At 49.8% G+C, this 18,235-nt stretch overlaps 2 protein-coding genes across 4 annotated transcripts; both read left to right on the top strand.

Annotated features, from left to right (window-relative positions):
* The first annotated feature begins 229 nt into the window (after positions 1 to 229).
* Positions 230 to 6,885, top strand: LOC115642177 (thiosulfate sulfurtransferase-like). Its single transcript, XM_030545652.1, has 2 exons — positions 230 to 922; positions 6,384 to 6,885. The coding sequence occupies exons 1-2, from the start codon at positions 328 to 330 to the stop codon at positions 6,680 to 6,682; spliced, it is 894 nt and encodes a 297-aa protein (XP_030401512.1). The 5' UTR covers positions 230 to 327; the 3' UTR covers positions 6,683 to 6,885.
* A 100-nt stretch (positions 6,886 to 6,985) lies between these two features.
* On the top strand, positions 6,986 to 14,247 carry TEX33 (testis expressed 33). Of its 3 annotated transcripts, none has more exons than XM_030545626.1 (7): positions 6,986 to 7,125; positions 7,546 to 7,602; positions 9,863 to 9,938; positions 10,545 to 11,194; positions 11,795 to 11,945; positions 13,736 to 13,846; positions 14,077 to 14,247. In XM_030545626.1, the coding sequence occupies exons 2-7, from the start codon at positions 7,594 to 7,596 to the stop codon at positions 14,163 to 14,165; spliced, it is 1,086 nt and encodes a 361-aa protein (XP_030401486.1). In that variant the 5' UTR covers positions 6,986 to 7,125; positions 7,546 to 7,593; the 3' UTR covers positions 14,166 to 14,247. The 3 variants fall into 3 exon arrangements, with proteins under 3 accessions (XP_030401486.1, XP_030401479.1, XP_030401497.1); XM_030545619.1 differs by having other exon boundaries at positions 7,450 to 7,602; XM_030545637.1 differs by lacking the exon at positions 7,546 to 7,602.
* Positions 14,248 to 18,235: the final 3,988 nt, after the last annotated feature.

Raw genomic sequence — 18,235 nt, 5'->3', positions numbered from 1 at the left:
AAAATAATTTTGGCCTTTAAATAAGGAGATGGTACCACAAATCAGAAATTAGGAATAAGGAACAAATCCACCAGTCGCTTGCAAAAGTGTTCTGGGACTAGCAGCTAGCAGGGGAGGAGGGGCATGGGGGAAGAGGAGGGAGAAGAGGGGGTGGAGTTTTTAGAGCTCTCTCAATCCAGACAGTTGATTGGCTGAGAACCAGATACCAGAAGCTGGGATTCCGGTAGACTTGGCTCCTCCCCATATCACCCCGGTGGTGGTACAGTTCCAGCTCTCACATACAGTGCTAAACTCTCAGTTGACGACACAAACACAGTCTTGGACACAATGGTGCAGCAAGTACTGTACAGAGCTCTGGTCTCCACCAAGTGGCTCTCAGAATCTGTCCTGGCCAAACGGATTGGGCCCAGCCTGCGTGTGCTAGATGCATCCTGGTACCCTCCTGGGGAGAGGGACGCCCAGCAGGAGTTCCGAGACAGGCATGTACCTGGCGCCTCATTTTTTGATATCGAGGAGTGTAAAGATAAGTCGTCGCCCTATGAGCTCATGCTGCCCAGCGAGGCACACTTCGCCGACTACGTTGGGCATCTGGGGATCAGCAATGACACGCATGTGGTGGTGTATGATGGGGATGACTTGGGGACCTTCTATGCACCCCGAGCCTGGTGGATGTTCCGGGTCTTCGGGCACAGAATGGTCTCTGTGCTGAACGGCGGGTTCAAGAACTGGGTGAAGGAGGGTCACCCTGTGACATCAGAGATCAGCCGGCCAGAGCCAGCAGTGTTTAAGGCCACCTTGGACAGGTCCCTGCTGAAGACCTATACAGACATGGTAGAGAACATGGAATCCAAGCAGTTCCAGGTGGTGGATTCCAGATCTGAGGGGAAGTACCGGGGGACAGAACCAGAACCAGGGAACGAAGGTAGGAGCAGCACATGGCGTCTCAACTTTCAACTACAGCTGGATGTTTGCTCAGGCACTACCCCTCCTCCCTGCTAACAAACACACTTTGCAGTAATGCATGCTCGCAACTCACACCTCTCCTCACTGACACATGCACTGACAGCACCCAAATTTCAGTAAACTGATCTGAATCTACTCCGAGTTCAGATCTAGGGTTTTCTTTGGACCTGTTATAAAGACGAGCAGCTGTGAAGTTCAGATCCAGTCACAAACTTCCTTGAAGTCTGGAGGTGTTTGTCGCCTGTGCCCTCTTGCTCCCTTGCAGAGTTAATCATACTGCTGATGTGGGAGAATAGGACCTCCTTATCTAATGTTAGCAGATGCACACATGACTGGTTTTCATGCTTGCACTTTGCCTTCCTTAGACACACCAGCAAATGACCAAGCTGCTGTAAGCACAGCTCATTTTTTCCTTGTAACATGAGAGCTCTGTTTTCCCTTGAGGGATAAATCCAATTCCCCAGTCGACAGAGAACTTGCTTGACTGGCTGTTTGCCCTTTGGATCCTTACCATATAAACTCAACCATTTTAGAGAGAGCGAGAGAGAGTCCCAAACCCTATCCCAGAGGCTCATACTCTCCTCCTCTCCCTTTCCCTGACAAGTGGCGTGGTTTGTACAACTGTAACTTTATCAGCCTGAACAAAAGGCTAGAGTTGCCGCAGTGGGAGCAGAGGAGAGGCTGCGTGTCTGGGGAGAGGTTATATAGAAACATGCCTGGAATGAAATTTTGCTCAATTTGAAGTTGAAGGAAAACACTCTGATTGCCAAATCTGAGTTCACATAGCATGAAAACAACCCCCAAAATCATCAGAATAACTTAAAAATCATGAGTGCTCTTTAAATCCCAGGATTTTGTTGCTCCGCCTTCTGATTTCTGAACACCTAGCAGAAAGCCTGTCAAATTGTGCATGTGCACCAAGATTGTTGTTCTTATTTCTAGAGAGCCAGATGTGTGTGCAGGGTGTTTTACAGTTAGAAAGTGAGAGAGGAGCCTGCCCAGAGTTGAATTTGTGCCAGGGTTTGCATCTCCGGGCTTGGCAGTTCATTGCCCCGGCACCTCTGGGTTTGCTTTTTCTCTTAAGAAAGTAAAAAAATTGCTTGCGCTCCAGCACCTAATTGCTTCAGCCCCAGCACCTCTTTCATTACAAATTAAGCACTGGGCCTGCCCCTAAAAGATTACAATCTAAGATCCTGATCCTCCAGTTGGATCCATGCAGGCAGACCCTTGAGCCCATCCAGAGCTCCATTGACTTTGATGGGGCTGTACAGGGGCAGAGGGCCCCCCATCTGTGGATCCAATTGCAGGACTGGGATTTAAATTAGACAACACAAGGTGGGATGAGGGGAAGAGGAGGTATGGCATGACAAGGGTTACAGCAGTGAAAAATCAGGAGATGTGCTTGTGGTTAGTTCCCTTTTTTAGTGTATTAAGATCTGGGATTGCATCAGAGTTCAGTAAGTGGAGGTTGAAATTCAATCTGAAATGCACACAAAATGCTCCTTGCTGGTGACAGATGGATTCCACATTCCTTTTCCCTGCAAATGCTGTAAGAACTCCAACATTTCAGTGACTATTCATTCCTAGTTTTGAATTAGTTCCCTGGGACCAGGTTGGTCCCCCTTTTGTGTTTGCTTTCTGCAAATATTCCAGCAGAGGAGCCTTCCAGGCACATATACACACCCACAGCATGGCATGATCAATACATTGCTAAAAGCTGTTTTCCAATCAGTTAACACCCAGAGGGCAAAGTGCACATTGTAAAATACAGAATTTACGTTCAGCTGTACAGTCTGAAATCCATGCTGTTGTTGGCTGATTACACAGGCCATTGCCATAGGGCGTAGCTACCCCATAGTGCCAAAGTGTGGCACTGCCAGCATGCCCTGCCTCAGTTTCCTTCCCAAGGGTGGATTTCCTCAGTTCTCCACACACCAATCTGTGCTGGAGATGTGGCATAGCCCTCTGTCCAAAAGACCTAAAGACCAGCTAAAAGGCTCAACAAATAAAAAAGCTCTTCTGCCCTTCAGGAGCTTTTCTTCAGCCCAGCCTCTGGACTCTGTTACCAACCCCTTTTTGGGCTACCTGTGCCAGTGTTTATGGCTCTGGCATAGGACACTCCACCCTGAGGCTGGTTCCCCTGAAATACTATTCTCAGCCCCTTCTGGGCTCTGTTCCTTGCAGCCTTCTCTACTCTGATATAGACCCTAGCTTGAGGCCTTCCATAGGAGCCTGCCCACTCCCTGTGTTTCCACCAGGAGAGTGAGCTCTCTCAGTCCTTTTATAAGGCCCATGTCTTTATTAAACTATCATCTGACCTTTTAGCCCCACCCCCTCAGGTTAGGAAGCAGCTAATTAATTATGGCACAGTTGGTGCTCGTTTTCCCTTACAGGGACTAGTCACCCTGTGACAGTCATCCAATCAGGAACTGAAGCAAGGGCACGTGGTTTAGAGAAGAAGTGGCCTGGTCCTTAGGAGACTGAGGTTCCATTACTGGCTCCACTATTGACTTCCTTAAGTCCCTTCACCTCTCTGTGCCTCAATGCCCCATCTGTAAAATGGGGATAATTCTCTCCTTTCTCCCACCTTTTGCTTGTTAGACTGTAAGCTCCTTGGGGCAGGGACTGCCCTTTTCTATGTGTTTTGAAACATCATCTAGCACGATGGGCCTCTAATCTTGGGTGGGGGCTCCCAGTGCTACCATAAATCAAATAAACAATAATAATAATTAATAACTAATTTACAAGCAATGTCACATTGAAAATATTTGGCACAAACCATCTGCTCAGCAAGAATTATTTGCTTAAGAACTCGTAAATAAATACACTTGAGACTTTCTCTGTTTCTTGGCAGATAACAGAAAAAGAGGGTCAACTTTCCAAATTAATTGTTTGTTAGGAACTATTACCCAGATCCCCATGGACAGCACGTGAACCCCCCATTTGGGGAGGCTAGCCCCTGTGCCGCCCCTTCTGCTTGAGACCCCCCCACCCCGCCTCTTCCGCCCATCCCCTCGACCCCCAGAGCCAGAGGAGCCCCAAGCCCCCACCGTGGCCAGAGGATCTCAGCTGAGCTGCCTCAAACCCAGCCTGCCTGCCCCAGCCACTCCAAGTCCTCAGCCGCCAGCCGGCCCAAGCCCCCAACAGCTTTAGGGAAGAGGCAGAATGAGGGTAGGAAGAGAAGCAGCATGGGCAGAGTCACAGGGGAAAAGCAGGACGTGGGAGCTGGGCCTCGGGCGGAGCATGGGCAGGGCCACGGCTTGACTGTTTGGAGAGACTTAGGCTCCCCTTGCCCATGCAGATCCCTGTCATCCCTCCATTTTCCTTTTCTCCTGCTACTCTTCAGCCCCATCCCCTGTATTCTCTGACTCCTCTGCTTCCCTGCCACTCCCATTCTCCAGAATTTCATTGCTCCTTTGCCCTCCACATACTGCTTTCTGCTCACCCTGAAAGACCCAGGGAGGAGAGAGGAATGGGACTCAGAGGACATTTCTATGCTATTTAGCAGCTTGAGGATTGAGCATCTGTTTTCAGGCAATATTTTATTAACTCACTTTGTATTGTTTTTGCTAGGTGTGAACGCACACTGAGACTGCTCTGATGGACATGCTTTTAATAATTAAAAACATAAATCAAAATAAATCAAATCTCTAGATGTAGGCCACCTGTGGGCTTGGGTCAGGAGACACCCAAGGACTGAAACGGCAGTTCAAATCAATATATATTTCTTAATTTAAAAAAAGCCAGGAGTGAAAATTGTTCTCAGCTCAGCATTTGCCAGCCAATGCTGAGCCTGTTTTCAAGGGAAGCATGTGGATACTGCTGGGAGCTGGAGCCAGTGTCTAAGGAGCTCAGAGGAGACAAATCAAGAAGCAAATGAGACGAATAATGTCCGTCTGGAATAGTGGGTGATCACACAGTCACAGAACAGCCTTCCAAAGGGATCTAGCACTGTCACAGATTCTGCCTCCCAACCCTCTAGCTTTACCTGTGGGACAAAATGACATGTCACAGTCTTTGCAACATCACATTGTGATTATGCATCCCATGAGTGATGAAACTGCAACATCATCACATATAGACACAGCATTGTGATGCTGAGTTATGATGCAAGGTCATGGCATTGTGAGGCCTGAAATTAATAGGTGACTCTGTCTTTGTGGGTTGGGGGACAAATCTATGACCCTCAGGACCATCCCACTGATTTTGGGACTGGTAGTGACCTGTCTTTAAGATGTAGATTATTATCTGATTGTCCCACGACTTGTCTCTTCCAGTCCTGTGGCACCTTATAGACTAACAGAAGTTTTGTAGCATGAACTTTCGTGGGTGAATACCCATTTTGTCGGATGCATGTACATGCATGCATTGTCTCTTCCAGGCTCTTTAGAAATTCAAACCTGTCTCACTCACTGGAGACTAATTTCAAGCCAGTGTTTAAAGTCTCCTACTCTCGTAGGGCATGATCCAAAACCCATGACTTCAATGGGCTTTGGATCAGGCCCGCAGTGGAGTTTGCTACATGTTTCAGTGAGACATTTAAAATCTCATTCATCATTTTTGAAGCCTCTCTCACACTAACAGCCTTGCCCTTGGGTCAGATTCTCTGCTGGCAGAAAATAGCAGAACTTCCTTGAAGTAACTTACACCAGCAGAAAGTCTGACTTTCATTTACACCAAGCAGAGTGGATTTAAAATGCGACAAAAATCTAAATTCTCCACTCATACTAATGGTGATGTTTTACCTGCACTTGGCCCTGCTGTAAATGACTAGCCAGTGGTGACCCTAAATGCTCCAGGCCTGACAACTCTCTTCTCTAGAAGACCATCTGTGAGTGACACACCCAAATTCTGGGCTCCGGGCTCCGAACAGTTTTCATGATATTTCTGGCTTCTGACTATTCACATCACCCCCACCCAACATCGCTGGCAGCAGAAATAATTTCATAAACTCTGGGAGTCAAATTCACCACTGACATAATGAAACTCTAGTGAATTTAGCCCATATAGGCAATGGTAGAGGCCATTGGATCTTCCAATCTGATCCTTTCTTACATATTTTGTTCGGTTTCTCTTTACACCAGGCCATGAATATCTGCTCTAGCCTGCTCTTGAATCTCAGCAGTGATAGCACCTCTGGCCATGAAGAATCTTAGGCCCGAATCCTCAAAGGAATTTAGGTGCCTAACACTCCTTGAAATCAATGCACTTAAATACCTTTGAGGATCTGGGCCATAGTGTCTTAGCCAAGGCTTTTACTTCTGTAACTTCTAGCTTGTAATTCTGTACCCCCAATGTCATCTCAGACAGTGAAGTAGTCCTTTGAAGGGATTTATAGGCTATGAGTGTGCCACGTTATGTGCATGTCTTTTGAACACTCTCCTCACACGTCCTTTTCTTTCTCCCTGGGGGTGTTTTAGGGCTTGAACCAGGTCACATCCCTGGCTCGCTGAACATGCCCTTCTTTAAATTCCTCACTGAAGCCGGCTTCGAGAAGAGCCCAGAGGAGATTCGGAGCATGTTCCAGGAGAAGAAGGTGGACCTCTCGCAGCCACTCGTTGCCACGTGCCGTAAGGGGGTCACAGCGTGCCACATTGCCCTGGCAGCGTACCTCTGTGGCAAGCCAGATGTGGCCATCTATGATGGATCCTGGTCAGAGTGGTTCCGCCGAGCCCCGCCAGAGCACAAGCTCTCTGAGTGGAAGCGCAACAAGGCATAAAGGAAGAGATGTTGCAATGCAGTCCTTTAGCATTCATTGAGAGTGGCGTTTATGAACTGTCTTCATTCAAGGGAGCTGGAAACGAGGGGAAGGAACGTAATAAATTCTCTCTCTGTTATAGTTAATCCAGTTTTGTAAGATCAGTTAGTAGGTTTTTAGTCTCTTTTTTAATTGCACCACTGAATAAAATCTCTGCTTTCCGATTACATGTCTGTATGTGCCTCTAATCCTCCCCAGTGACTGTGGGACCTCATCATACTGTGATGTTACAATGTGCAGCTGAAGGAAGAACAGCCATGTTCTACAGGGGAACATGCTCTCCCACTAGAGGTTCTGAGAAATCCCAGCTAGGTTAGGAACTACTGAAGCCAAGTTACCAACACCCCCAAAGAAATGGGGAGCACATTCTTGTGGTGAAAGCACAGGGCTGGACATCAAACATGGTAGGTTCTAGTCCTGGCTTTGCCATAGACTCACTGTGTGACCTTGGGCAAATCACTTAACCTCTCTTTCCTACTCTGTAAAAGGAGGATAATGACACCTCCCTCCTGGGGAGTGTATGAGGCACAGTTAATACCCTCTGGAGATGCTTGAGTGGAAAATGCAGCAGAAGTGCTAAGTCCTATTAATTATTATTTTATTATGTGAGCCACTAAAGATCCCCACACATGTGCTGAAAACTGTTGGGCCTGTGTTCTTTCTGAGACATGAGCCTTTTCCCCCAAAGATAAAACCTAACTGTGCCTTGTTTATTTTGGTTCCCATAGTAACTAAAGCTCATAGATGGGGAGGGTTGTTCCCTAGCAACCATCCCTGATGCTTACTCTTAGTTCCACCTCTTTGCCTGCACTTCTGGACTTCAGCAGGACCTGCCTGGTTAGAAGAATCACTTTGTCATCTCAACTGAGACCATGGAACAGGTGAGAGAGACATTTATAAGAATGGCTTCACCTCTGATCCTCATCCTGGAAACTCAGCGCCCCCCTACCCCACCCCCCTTCAGACACACTGAAACTCAGACAGACACACAAACAAAGAAAGGATGAGCCAATCAAAGACAACATTTCATATGTACTGCCACATTGCTTTTCAGGCCTGAGGCAGCACACTGATCACACCGTCTTTTTGATGCCAGTCCAGGCCACATGTGGCAGGCGTGTGGGGCTATTCTTGGCCACCTCTGGCAGCTGATCCTGAGCCTCATTTGGCAGGAGATCCCAGGCCACTTCTGGCAGGTGTATAGTTCATCTATAATAATAATAGTAATGCTTTTCCCAGCCAGAAACCTTGTGAGAATGGCACAGCAATACCTTCAGCAGCCTGAGGTTAGTCTTTAGCTCCACTGGGACAAGTACCTTATTTCTTCTTGGTCAGTGGGAGCCATAATGACAGGAGAGTATGAACACGGTGAAAATACCCGCGAAACTATGCTAATAATTTATGTGGCATCTTCAGAAAAAGGCAGAGAAAAAAGTTTGGTCATTTTATAGCTCTGTGGCCAGGAGTTGCTTTTTTATAACATGCATGTGGGTAAGGAATGATGGCCCTAGCCTCTGTTTGTCAGAGGGTGGAGATGGATGGCAGGAGAGAGATCCTGTTAGGTTCACTCCCTCTGGGGCACCTGGCATTGGCCACTATTGGGGCAGATAGGATACTGGGCTGGATGGACCTTTGGTCTGACCCAGTATGGCCATTCTTATGTTCATGTACAGTGCCTAGCACAGTGGGCTCAATGTAGGAGATTCTGCATGAAATTCTGTGACTTGTGCTATCTCGGAGGTCAGGCTAGATGATCGAATGGTCCCTTAAGAGCTATTGATGTTTGAATGGGGCCTTGAGTTCAGTCACACCCTCTAGGCACTGCTGTAAGAAAAATATTAAATAGGAATAATAATATGTAATTAGTTCAAATCCCAGAAAAGAGGATCTGCATGTGAACTTGCCGGAAGCTGGAGCAATCAGAGTTACTAAGGAATGTGCTTTGCGGTACAAGGAAAGCAGTGGAGGCAATACTCCAAGCCTTCTGAGTCAAAGGGTGACCCACAAATGGGAGACTTGCAGGTCTGGGGTACAAGCTGCCCTCTTCCCATGGACATAACAATAATGGTGGTAACTTGGTTCAGGTCTAGGTTGGAGGCAGGAGTTAACATAGGAACTAAGTGGGGGAGATCCATTTAGTTAACACCAAGTCCTGCAATCTGATAAAAATACAATTAAAATGCTCTTAAAAGGGATTGAAAATAATACAGAAAAAGAATGTAATTCTGTCCCATGGAGCAATCACGTGCCCTCACTCAGGGCCTGATCTAATGGCAAGAAAGTCAATTGGAGCCAGTCCATGGATAGTTGGAACAGGGCCTTGGGAGCCCTGCATTCAGGTTTGACCAGCCAATGTGTAAGATGAAGAGGAGGGGGGGGGGCAGAGAAGAGCGAAGACAAAGGTTAAAGGTGTGGGTGGGATTTGCATAGAACAGCTCCCTCCCCACAGAATGCAGTCAGTCTGGGGAGTCTGCTGCCAGTGAAGGGGCACAGAGTAAAATACAGTAGCTGCTTTTTTTTTTTTTTTTTTTTTTTTTTAACAAAAGGGTTGGCTAATTTGTTGACAAATAGCATTTGCAGTTATCGTGGCTTGGGTGAGGGTAGTCAAAGCAAAGCATAAAATGATCAGTGCACAAGTCAGTGCTACGCACATCCCCTCCGCACCTTTGTCTGTCTTGTCTGTTTAGACCTTAAGCCCTTTGGGGCAGGGACAGCCTCTCGCTGTGTTTGTACAGCACCTGGAACAATGAGGTCCTGATCTTGGCTGAGCCGTCTGGGAGCCACTGTAATATACACAACAAATAATAATGTTTTTAATGCCCTCTGCCTATGGCAAATGGCATTCTACAGAAATTGATTATACACCATTACAGGCTGTAGCCTTTTGGACCAATTCTGTAGAACACTGTATCGTTTGTTTGTTTTTTTAATAAGAGAGGATTATGGACTTGATGGACCAATCGGCTGCTCTGGCGTGGTAATTCCTAGATTGATCCGGTGCAGCAAATTCTATGTTAACTTGGTGTGGCACCCCCTCTATTTGGTTGGGCCGTGTCTTACTTCTGACAAACGACCAGCTGAATCCAAATTCTTGGCTCCTGCTCTATGCCTACCTAACACAGCCTTTGTTGCTCTTTCAAGGAGGTGCCTATGACCTCGGCCTCCCTTACACCTCTTGCAGCGAAACATGAGCCTGTGCTAGCCCAAGACCCATCAGGTAAGAGAGACAGTGAAACAGCTGCTTTGTTCACTAGCCCCCACTTTGCACTCAGACGTCTGACGTTGCTCTCACATTCCATGGGGGTTTTCCTCCACCCTTCACTCCCCACCAGGGTTCCTATGGGATTGCTTGTTTGCATGAATGCGTCCTGATTGGATATGCATGTGTATGAGAGGATGATACACATGGGCTTGTGAACTGATTAGCTACATACACCTGTGGGAATGAGTTCTCATGGGCATGCCTGCGCTGCTTAGGAATGTGTGTGTGTATGCAAGAAGGCATTCGTGCTGGTACGTGCCAATTAAAGGCAACAGATGTGTATGTGTGACAAGACATATGCCTGCTGAGGTGTGAGAAGGTTCAAACCTGGGTTCAAGTGCACAGGCTGACTAGCTAGACCTTTGTGTGTATGTGTGCTTCTGGACACGTGACCAAATATATGTGCCACAGACACACCCGAGCTCCTCGCACAGCCTCCACCCAGCTCAGGGGGAGTAGATTATGTACACTGTACATGCTGTGCAGTGCAAGATCATTTATTGCCACACTCCTCTATCAAAATGATGGCAAATTTGTTGAGCTTTTCCTTCTATCTTTAAGTGGAACCTGGAGATGTCAACAAGGAGCACGTCCTGGCTGGGGCACGGGCCAGCGGCAAGAGAACCTCTTTGAAAAGTTCCAGTAGAACCGCCTGGAAGATCTCCAAGAACCCAACAGATAGCGGAACACCCATGAGTTCTCCTCAAGTCAAATCCCAGGCATCCCCCTCTGCGCAGCATCTACACACCAGAGGCTATAGTAAACAGAGTCTCCGGTCCAAAACTCCTTCTGCATGGTGTCATCTCACCAGAGAAGGAGAAGAAGCCCGGGATGTCTCAGGTGTGAAAGAACCAGCAGTGGGGCAACATCAAAGAGGAAGGACAGGAAGTCTCCTACATCTTGCAAAGTCTACCCAGAAGGAGGCAGACAGTGTCCAAGCCTACTCAAATGGCAAAGAACCAGCAGCAGGGCAACATCGACCGCTGGGGCCCAGAGTGCCTGGATCTCCCCGAAAGACGACCAAGACCAGCCACAAGGAAGTGAGGGAATTCCGGAATGGCTTAAGTGCAAAGGAATCCTTAGCATCAATAGGGCAAGATGTGAAAGCAGAGGGGAAGCTCTTTCAGGAGAAGAAAAACAGCATAATCCCAATTAACATCAAACACAAGTTTGGGAGCAGTATTGTGGATGAACTCGTCACCGAGGAGCAGGTTGTGGAAGAAGTGGTAACACTGACACACGAGGAGTGGGGAGGATACTTTGCGGGGGGAGTGATTGGAAGTACAGCACCTGGAGAAGGGTGTTTTAGGGGGAGGCATTTGGGCTTTGCAACTGGGGGGGGCCAGTCCAGTGACAAATTGCATACCCAGAGGCACCAGATCGTCAACAATTTCTTGTGTTCCCTCTCTGTCTCCCCATCCTGACTTATCTCTTCATTCTCTTTCTCTCTCCCTCCTTGCACTCATGATGAAGAAGCAGAGGGTGAAGGCCATTAGAGACACCAATAACATTAGAAGGTGTGAGGCGGGGGCAGGGGTGTCACAGCACCCACCCCTGGGCCAAATTCAGACCTGTTGTAAGAAGATGACATTCCATTGATTTCAGCTAAACTGCACTCATTTACACTAGGTCTGAATTAGCTTATGTATTCAGGGTGAACCCAGAGATTAGAGGTACACGCTGGTGAGAGAGGTACACGCAAGAACAGCGCTTGCCCCTGGGGATTAGGGTACATCTAGGTGCCTCCAGGGAGTCAGGTGCACTTGGGGTTTGTGGGTCAAGACTGACTCCATGACGTTTGTGCTTGCCAGGCGCGCCGTGCTCTGTGTGAGGCTGGACTGATCGAGGGGCAGAAACGACTCAGCAACCGGTCCTCTAAGACACCAGAGAATCCCATGGCCACCACACCCTTTGCTGATTATTATGAACTGGGTTACAACCTGAGGTCAAACATCTTCCAAGGTGAGGGGCCCTGTATTTCTACCCTGAGATCTCCCTATACTATTTGTATTGCCCCTGGGCTCCTGCATTGGTCTTCGTGTCTCTTTAACTATACTGCTCCCTCCCCAGTCTCTCGCCCCTCTTGTTCAGAACACTCCAGGAGCAGGATACCAAGGGAAAGGAGGGATGGCTTTGGATCCCCTTTTTACTTATTCCCCCATGTCCTTATCTTCCTCTCTTCCTTCTTTCCAACCAGCAACAGTGAGGCATGAGGGTCCAGCATGACCACCCATGTCCCCGCCATTTGAGAGCTGCCTGGGTGATAGCTTTTGCAATCAAATGTCCCATGTTAATAGCTCCAGTTCAAATCACATGCTTGTTGCTCTTTGAAGCCTTCTCAGACATGCTGTTCTGAAGCCTCTCCCCCAAGTCTCTGTGCCTCCAGAATCCTCAGTGATCCCTCTGTCTCATGGGTGGGCAAACTACAGCCCGGGGGCCGCATTCGGCCCTCCAGACATTTTAATCCAGCCCTCGAGCTCCCACCAGGGAGCAGGGTTGGGGGCATGCCTCACTCTGCGCAACTCCTGGAAGCAGCAGCATGTCCCCTGCCCCCCGGCTCCTATGAGTAGGGGCAGCCAGGAGGCTCCGCACCCTGCCCCCTCCCCAAGTGATGGGGCAGCACGCACTGCTGGGCTGCACTTTCACATAGGAACTGAAGGGGGGACATGCTGTTGGTTCTGGGAACTGCTTGAGGTAAGCACCACGTGGAGCCTGAACCCCTGACCTCCTCCCATGCCCCAACACACTGCCGCAGCCCTGATCCCCCTCCTGCCCTCCAAACCCTTCAGTCCCAGACCGGAGCACCTTCCTGCACCCCAACCCCTCATCCCCATCCCCACCCCAGAGCCCACACCTCCAGCCGGAGCCCTCATCCCCTCCCACACCCCAACCCCCAATTCTGTGAGCATTCATGGCCCACCATACAATTTCCATACCCAGATGTGGTCCTCGGGCCAAAAAGTTTGCCCACCTCTGTTCTATCTGATCAAATCTTACTGGGGAGTGATGTACTGCTCTCAACAGCTTGGTATCAGAGTGCCTTTTGTGCATGTACCCTATGCCTCACAAGCCGGATTATGATTATTATGCAGTGTGCCTGGTGGTAGCATGTAGGAACCTCAGGCAAGATTTGGGACCTTTGTGTAGCAGGTAAAATGGAGACTGGCCCTCCCTCAGGAAGCTCAGACTTGGCATCAACCAGTGGATGACCGCCAAAACAAGGTCTGGGTGGCTTGGGAGGAGGAGGAGGAGGTAATAATGAAACCAAGAAGAGATGAGCAAGGCTAGAAGGGGCTGACAGAAGTCACAACTCACCATTGCCTAGCCAGGCCCAGATGGGAGTGATCTGGAGGGCCCATAGGTTTGAAGGAGGGATTTAAGAGGGTGAGATGGTGGCTTTGTGAGTTACACCCAGATAGTGGGAGCAGTAGGGGAGACTGCACATAAGTGCTTGAGGGAAAAGTAGACCTTGGGACATGACTAAAAATGATGCTCCACCATGGGCCTGCTCTACCTATGGGCAGGAAGTACTAGCAGAGAAAGTGCAAGAATGCACTGGACAGAGTCCAAGTGGTCACAGAGCCATACCACAGACCCCATCAGAACACATAGCTGAGTCAAATCTGAATGAAGGTGCTAATGTCAGCTGTGTATCCCTTTTCTCTCTCCCTTTTGGCCGTGGGTGTACATCACTTCTGCCAGCAGCAGAGAGGCTCATGGTAACAAATTCCTGCCTGGTCGGTTTCTTGCAGGTGGCCCAATAGAGAGTAAGAGCCTGATGAAGGATTCCTATACCCCAGATGTGATTCAAAGGGCAGTCAGAGACCCCAAGCACTGGCATGGAAGGAAAACCGATGACCTAGGTAAGGCTTCTGTCATGAGCAAGCAACTGATGCACTTCAGAGCTGGACATGAACTAAGAAAGGGAGCTGATGGGTTAGAGATGGGCATTATCACAGGAGAAGAGCCATTGGGCTAGGGCAGAGCACTGCCACAGGCAGGTGGAAATCATTGAGACTGGTTCTTACCCACAGGGAGAGCGGTATCATTAGGAGTGAAGCAGTGATTGAACTGTGATTTGTCTTCTTTACAGGGCGATGGCACCAGAAAAATGCCCTAAACCTTAACCTGCAAAAAGCTTTGGAGCAGAAATATGGGGAGAAGACCAAAGGCAAATCCTAGAAGGCAAAAGATAGAGAAGCGAAGCGCTCTCCGAAAGGGACCCTGCTCTCCCTAGCACTAGAATAAACCTCCGTGCAGCCTCGATCAGTGTGCTTGCTGAGCATCAGCAATACGAGTGGCAGGAAGAGAACTGGGCAATCAGTGGGCAGAAACACAATGGCAAAGCCTCTTATCCTAGGAAAAGGGAGGGAGAGTTTTTGGGGGCAGTAATGTGTGAGAGGACTGAATGGCCATGGAAACAGTTCTCATGGAATCTCTGCAGGGTGAGACTGGGGTGGGGGTAGGCACTGGAGAAAGCAGTGTGAGGGTGCAGCGAGGAAGCCCAGGACTGAAGGAACAAGGAGTCTGACTATCCAGCAGACTGGGGACAGTATTTAGGAAATAGCATGGCTGGAATGTGTGTGCTCACGCATGTGTGTGGAGGGAGGATGCCCATGACTGAATGACCATGGACAGCACTTTGATGGCTGCCAGCCCCTTTTCCGTCTCTCCCCTGGATTCTGTACACAGTTCTCCTGCACAGCAGGAAGCACAGTAGAGGCTTGGTGAGATATACAAACCAGGCAGAAAGCCATTGGTCTGTGGGCCCTTTCTGTGGGAACACACTCTCGCAGGTGTTTCTAGGGGGCCAGTCATGCTTAGTACAGCATCCAGGTGCAACTCTTGTCCCTGTTGGGGGCTGAGACTGTGAGGCAAGAGGCAATTTCCTTCCCTTTCATAATTCTGGATGTGTTGCTTTAAGGCGGCTAGACTGAGACTCGCTTTAAGAGCTCCTGCATAGCCAGCAACCTACAGTGACTGTGGGAAAACCTGCCAACACTCATCTCAGCACTGGAGGCAGCAGGTCACCCAGCCAAACCCAGAAGGTCCAAAACCCAAACGAATGCCGAAAAGCCCATCCCACCAAAAGGGAACCAGAAGGCTGCAGAGGGACCCCTAGGGGCCCCTGGAATTTGCCATGCTGCTGGGTCACCCCAGAGTGAGCAGGATCATTTTGGGATCTTTTATGACAAGTTGTTCCTACTTGTCCAAGCCCTGTCTCCCACCATCCCCTATAACAACGTCTCTCTGTGGGCAGGAAGGTGCCAGCATTGCATGGCGCTCTGACGTCCAGGTCCACCTGCAGATAGTAAATCCAAATGGGAATTAATCGCTCACAAGGGAGGAGATGAACTGTGGTGGGCAAGGGGGTATCACCCAGTAACAGTGTCTGCTGGCTGGAGGTGCCATGGTGGTTTAGGATCTGCTCATGGCTGTCCTGTCTGATATGGCTCCTCAGGGAACCCAGGGGCTTCTAGTGTTTGTTTCTTCCTGCTGGCCTTATACAGATCACCTACTTGCCACAAAGTTTGCAAGGGGAGAGGAGCCCTCTCTTTCCCCAACCACAGGAGCTGGAACTAGGGTGCTGGGGGTGCTGCCACACCCCCTAGCTTGAAGTGGTTTCCATTAGATAGAAGGTTTACAGTTTGGTTCAGTGGCTCTGAGCACCTCCCACTATGCAAATCGTTCCAGCGCCCCTGGGCCCAGCCGCCCCTCCAGGCTTGGAACTGCTGATTATTTTGCCCGCAGATGGGAACTGATTCTGGGCACAAATTAGGGCAGTTTCCCCACTATCTGTCAGTGGGATTAGGTCAGAATGAGCTGACTGCAGAAGAATGCTAGAGGTTTGCAAATAGATGAGGTTAAAATGTAATCAGTGGTAACTATGGGAGGGTTACCTCTCACCCTCAGTAATTAACCATGATGGGTTCTGATGTTCCAGGGTACGGGGGGGGGGGAGAGGGGAAAATAATTGCCCACTGACTAAAAATGGGGGCCAAAATGCAGGTCACAGAGATCTCCTACTGGGCTTCCTCATGCTTCAGCACAGAGTGCACAGGCCTCAGCAGGCAATCTCCAGCCAAGCAGCAGAGCACCCTAGGACATCACAGCTCTGCACACTGCATGCCTGGGCTGATGCAGAAGGAGGCTACATAGGCCAATTAAGGGCAGCCCTGAAGGCACCCAGCAAGTTAGTGGTGGAGCCCATGCTGCTGCTTCAGCATTCTGACTGTAAAACCTCAGCGCCTAATCCTGCCACTCATGAGCCTTAGAATAGCGCATTGGGCACGGCACCACACAACGTGAGCATGGTGAAAACAGAATCTCAGACACGCATCCGCCCTGATCAGAAGGGAGTCCGCTGCCAGCCTTGGATGCTGCCCTGTGCTTTATGCAAACAGAGGCATTGCATTTCTGTTGCTCAATGCCATGAGTTTTGGATAATAAACCAGTTTCTCCTGTGCAGCCTACAGGAAATTACCTGGCTCTCCGGTGTGAGCAAGGTAGCAAGTCAGTGAGAATTGCTGATAATTATTTATTCATATAAATAAGGAAAGGGTCCAATGATTAGTTATGCACACCACTTGCCTATGTAACTGCTTGCTTGTATTACTACTTGTATTGGCCTTATCCTTCCTCTAGATAGTTTCACACTTGTAGAATCTTGCCTTAAATTACATTGTAAGCACTTCAGAGCTGGGACTGCATCACCCTATGCATGCGTACAGTGCCTAGGCCAACAGGGCTCCCACAGGCCTACAGAGATTATCTGGGATACAGACAACAGGGCAGGTCAGGGACACAGCGAGTTGATACACATCCAGGCATCTGACTGCAGAACCAGTTAATACATGGGGGTTTTATGGTTTCATTCTAATGCCTACATGTTGTGATAAAGTTCCTCCTCTACCTTGGTGGGTCCTGCGCTTATTGGCAGATTTGCTCACCTTGGTGATCTTCCCCACAGTCTGGGTCAACTCCTCCTGTGTCTGATCAGGAGTTGGGAGGTTTGGGGGGAACCTGGGCCCACCCTCTACTCCAGGTTCCAGCCCAGGGCCCTGTGGATTGCAGCTGTCTATAGTACCTCCTGTAACAGCTGCATGACAGCTACAATTCCCTGGGCTACTTCCCCATGGCCTCCTCCAAACACCTTCTTTATCCTCACCACAGGACCTTCCTCCTGTTGTCTGATAACTCTTGTAACTCCTTAGTCCTCCAGCAGCACACCCTCTCAGCTCCTTATGCCTCTTGCTCTCAGCTCCTCACACACACTTCCTTTCCTCTAGCTCCCTACTCCCTGACTGGAGTGAGCTCCTTTTTAAACCCAGGTGCCCTGATTAGCCTGCCTTGATTGGCTGCAGGTGATCTAATCAGCCTGTCTGCCTGAATTGGTTCTAGCAGGTTCCTGATTACTCTAGTGCACAGGGCCAGCTTTAGGCTGATTCCCGGGAATTGGGCCCTGCGCCTTAGGCACCTTTTTAATTTTTTTTTTCCACTTACCGCGGGTCCCTGGCTGCGGTCTGCTCCGGGGTCTTCTGTGGTCCTGCTCCCTTAACCAAAGTGCAGGCGGGAGCACAGCAAGCCCCACGGCCCCGCTGTCCCAGCTGGAACTCCGGGCCCTTTAAATAGCCTCCAGAGCCCTGGGGTAGCAGGGGGCTCTGGGGGCTATTTAAAGGGCCAGGACTCCAGCTGCCTCTGCCACCCTGGTCCTTTAAATAGCCACCAGAGCCCCGCCACCCCCCCATGCATTCCCCAGGGCTCCTGTGGCTATTTAAAAGGTCCAGGGCGGGGTAGAAGCTGGGGAGCCCTGGGCCCTTTAAACAGCCCCCAAAGCCCTGGGATAGCAGGGGGCTTGGGGGCTATTTAAAGGGCTGGGACTCTAGCTGCCTCTGCTGCACCCCCTGCCCTGCCCACACCAGCCCCACTCCCCCTGCCTGCAGCCAGCTCTGCACCCTGTGCCCGCAGCCAGCCCCTGCCAAACCCCCTGCCGTGTCTCCAGTCAACCCCTGCCACACACTCCTGCGGCCCTGCCCAAAGCCAGCCAGCCCCACACACACAGTGCTGCCCACATCAGCCCTGCACACCCTGCCCTGTCTCCAGCCAACCCCTGCTGCACCCCCCTGCCTGAAGCCAGCCAGTCTCACAATCTTCTGTCTCCAGCCCTGCTAACCCCTGCTGCACCTCCCTGCGGCCCTGCCTGAAGCCAGCCCGCCCCACGCACCCCCTATCTCCAACCAGTCCCGCACCCC

The sequence above is a fragment of the Gopherus evgoodei genome, chromosome 1 (genome assembly GCF_007399415.2).
Source record: "Gopherus evgoodei ecotype Sinaloan lineage chromosome 1, rGopEvg1_v1.p, whole genome shotgun sequence".
Taxonomy (NCBI): domain Eukaryota; kingdom Metazoa; phylum Chordata; order Testudines; family Testudinidae; genus Gopherus; species Gopherus evgoodei.
This window is presented reverse-complemented; position numbering and strand designations above follow the sequence as displayed.

Bases quoted from the DNA above. Each gene is read 5' to 3' on its own strand.
- LOC115642177 (XM_030545652.1), top strand. From the start codon at position 328: ATGGTGCAGCAAGTACTGTACAGAGCTCTGGTCTCCACCAAGTGGCTC. The intron at 923-6,383 runs GTAGGAGCAGCA...GGGGTGTTTTAG, and splicing joins ACCAGAACCAGGGAACGAAG to GGCTTGAACCAGGTCACATC.
- TEX33 (XM_030545626.1), top strand. The intron at 11,946-13,735 runs GTGAGGGGCCCT...GGTTTCTTGCAG, and splicing joins GAGGTCAAACATCTTCCAAG to GTGGCCCAATAGAGAGTAAG. The intron at 13,847-14,076 runs GTAAGGCTTCTG...TCTTCTTTACAG, and splicing joins AAGGAAAACCGATGACCTAG to GGCGATGGCACCAGAAAAAT.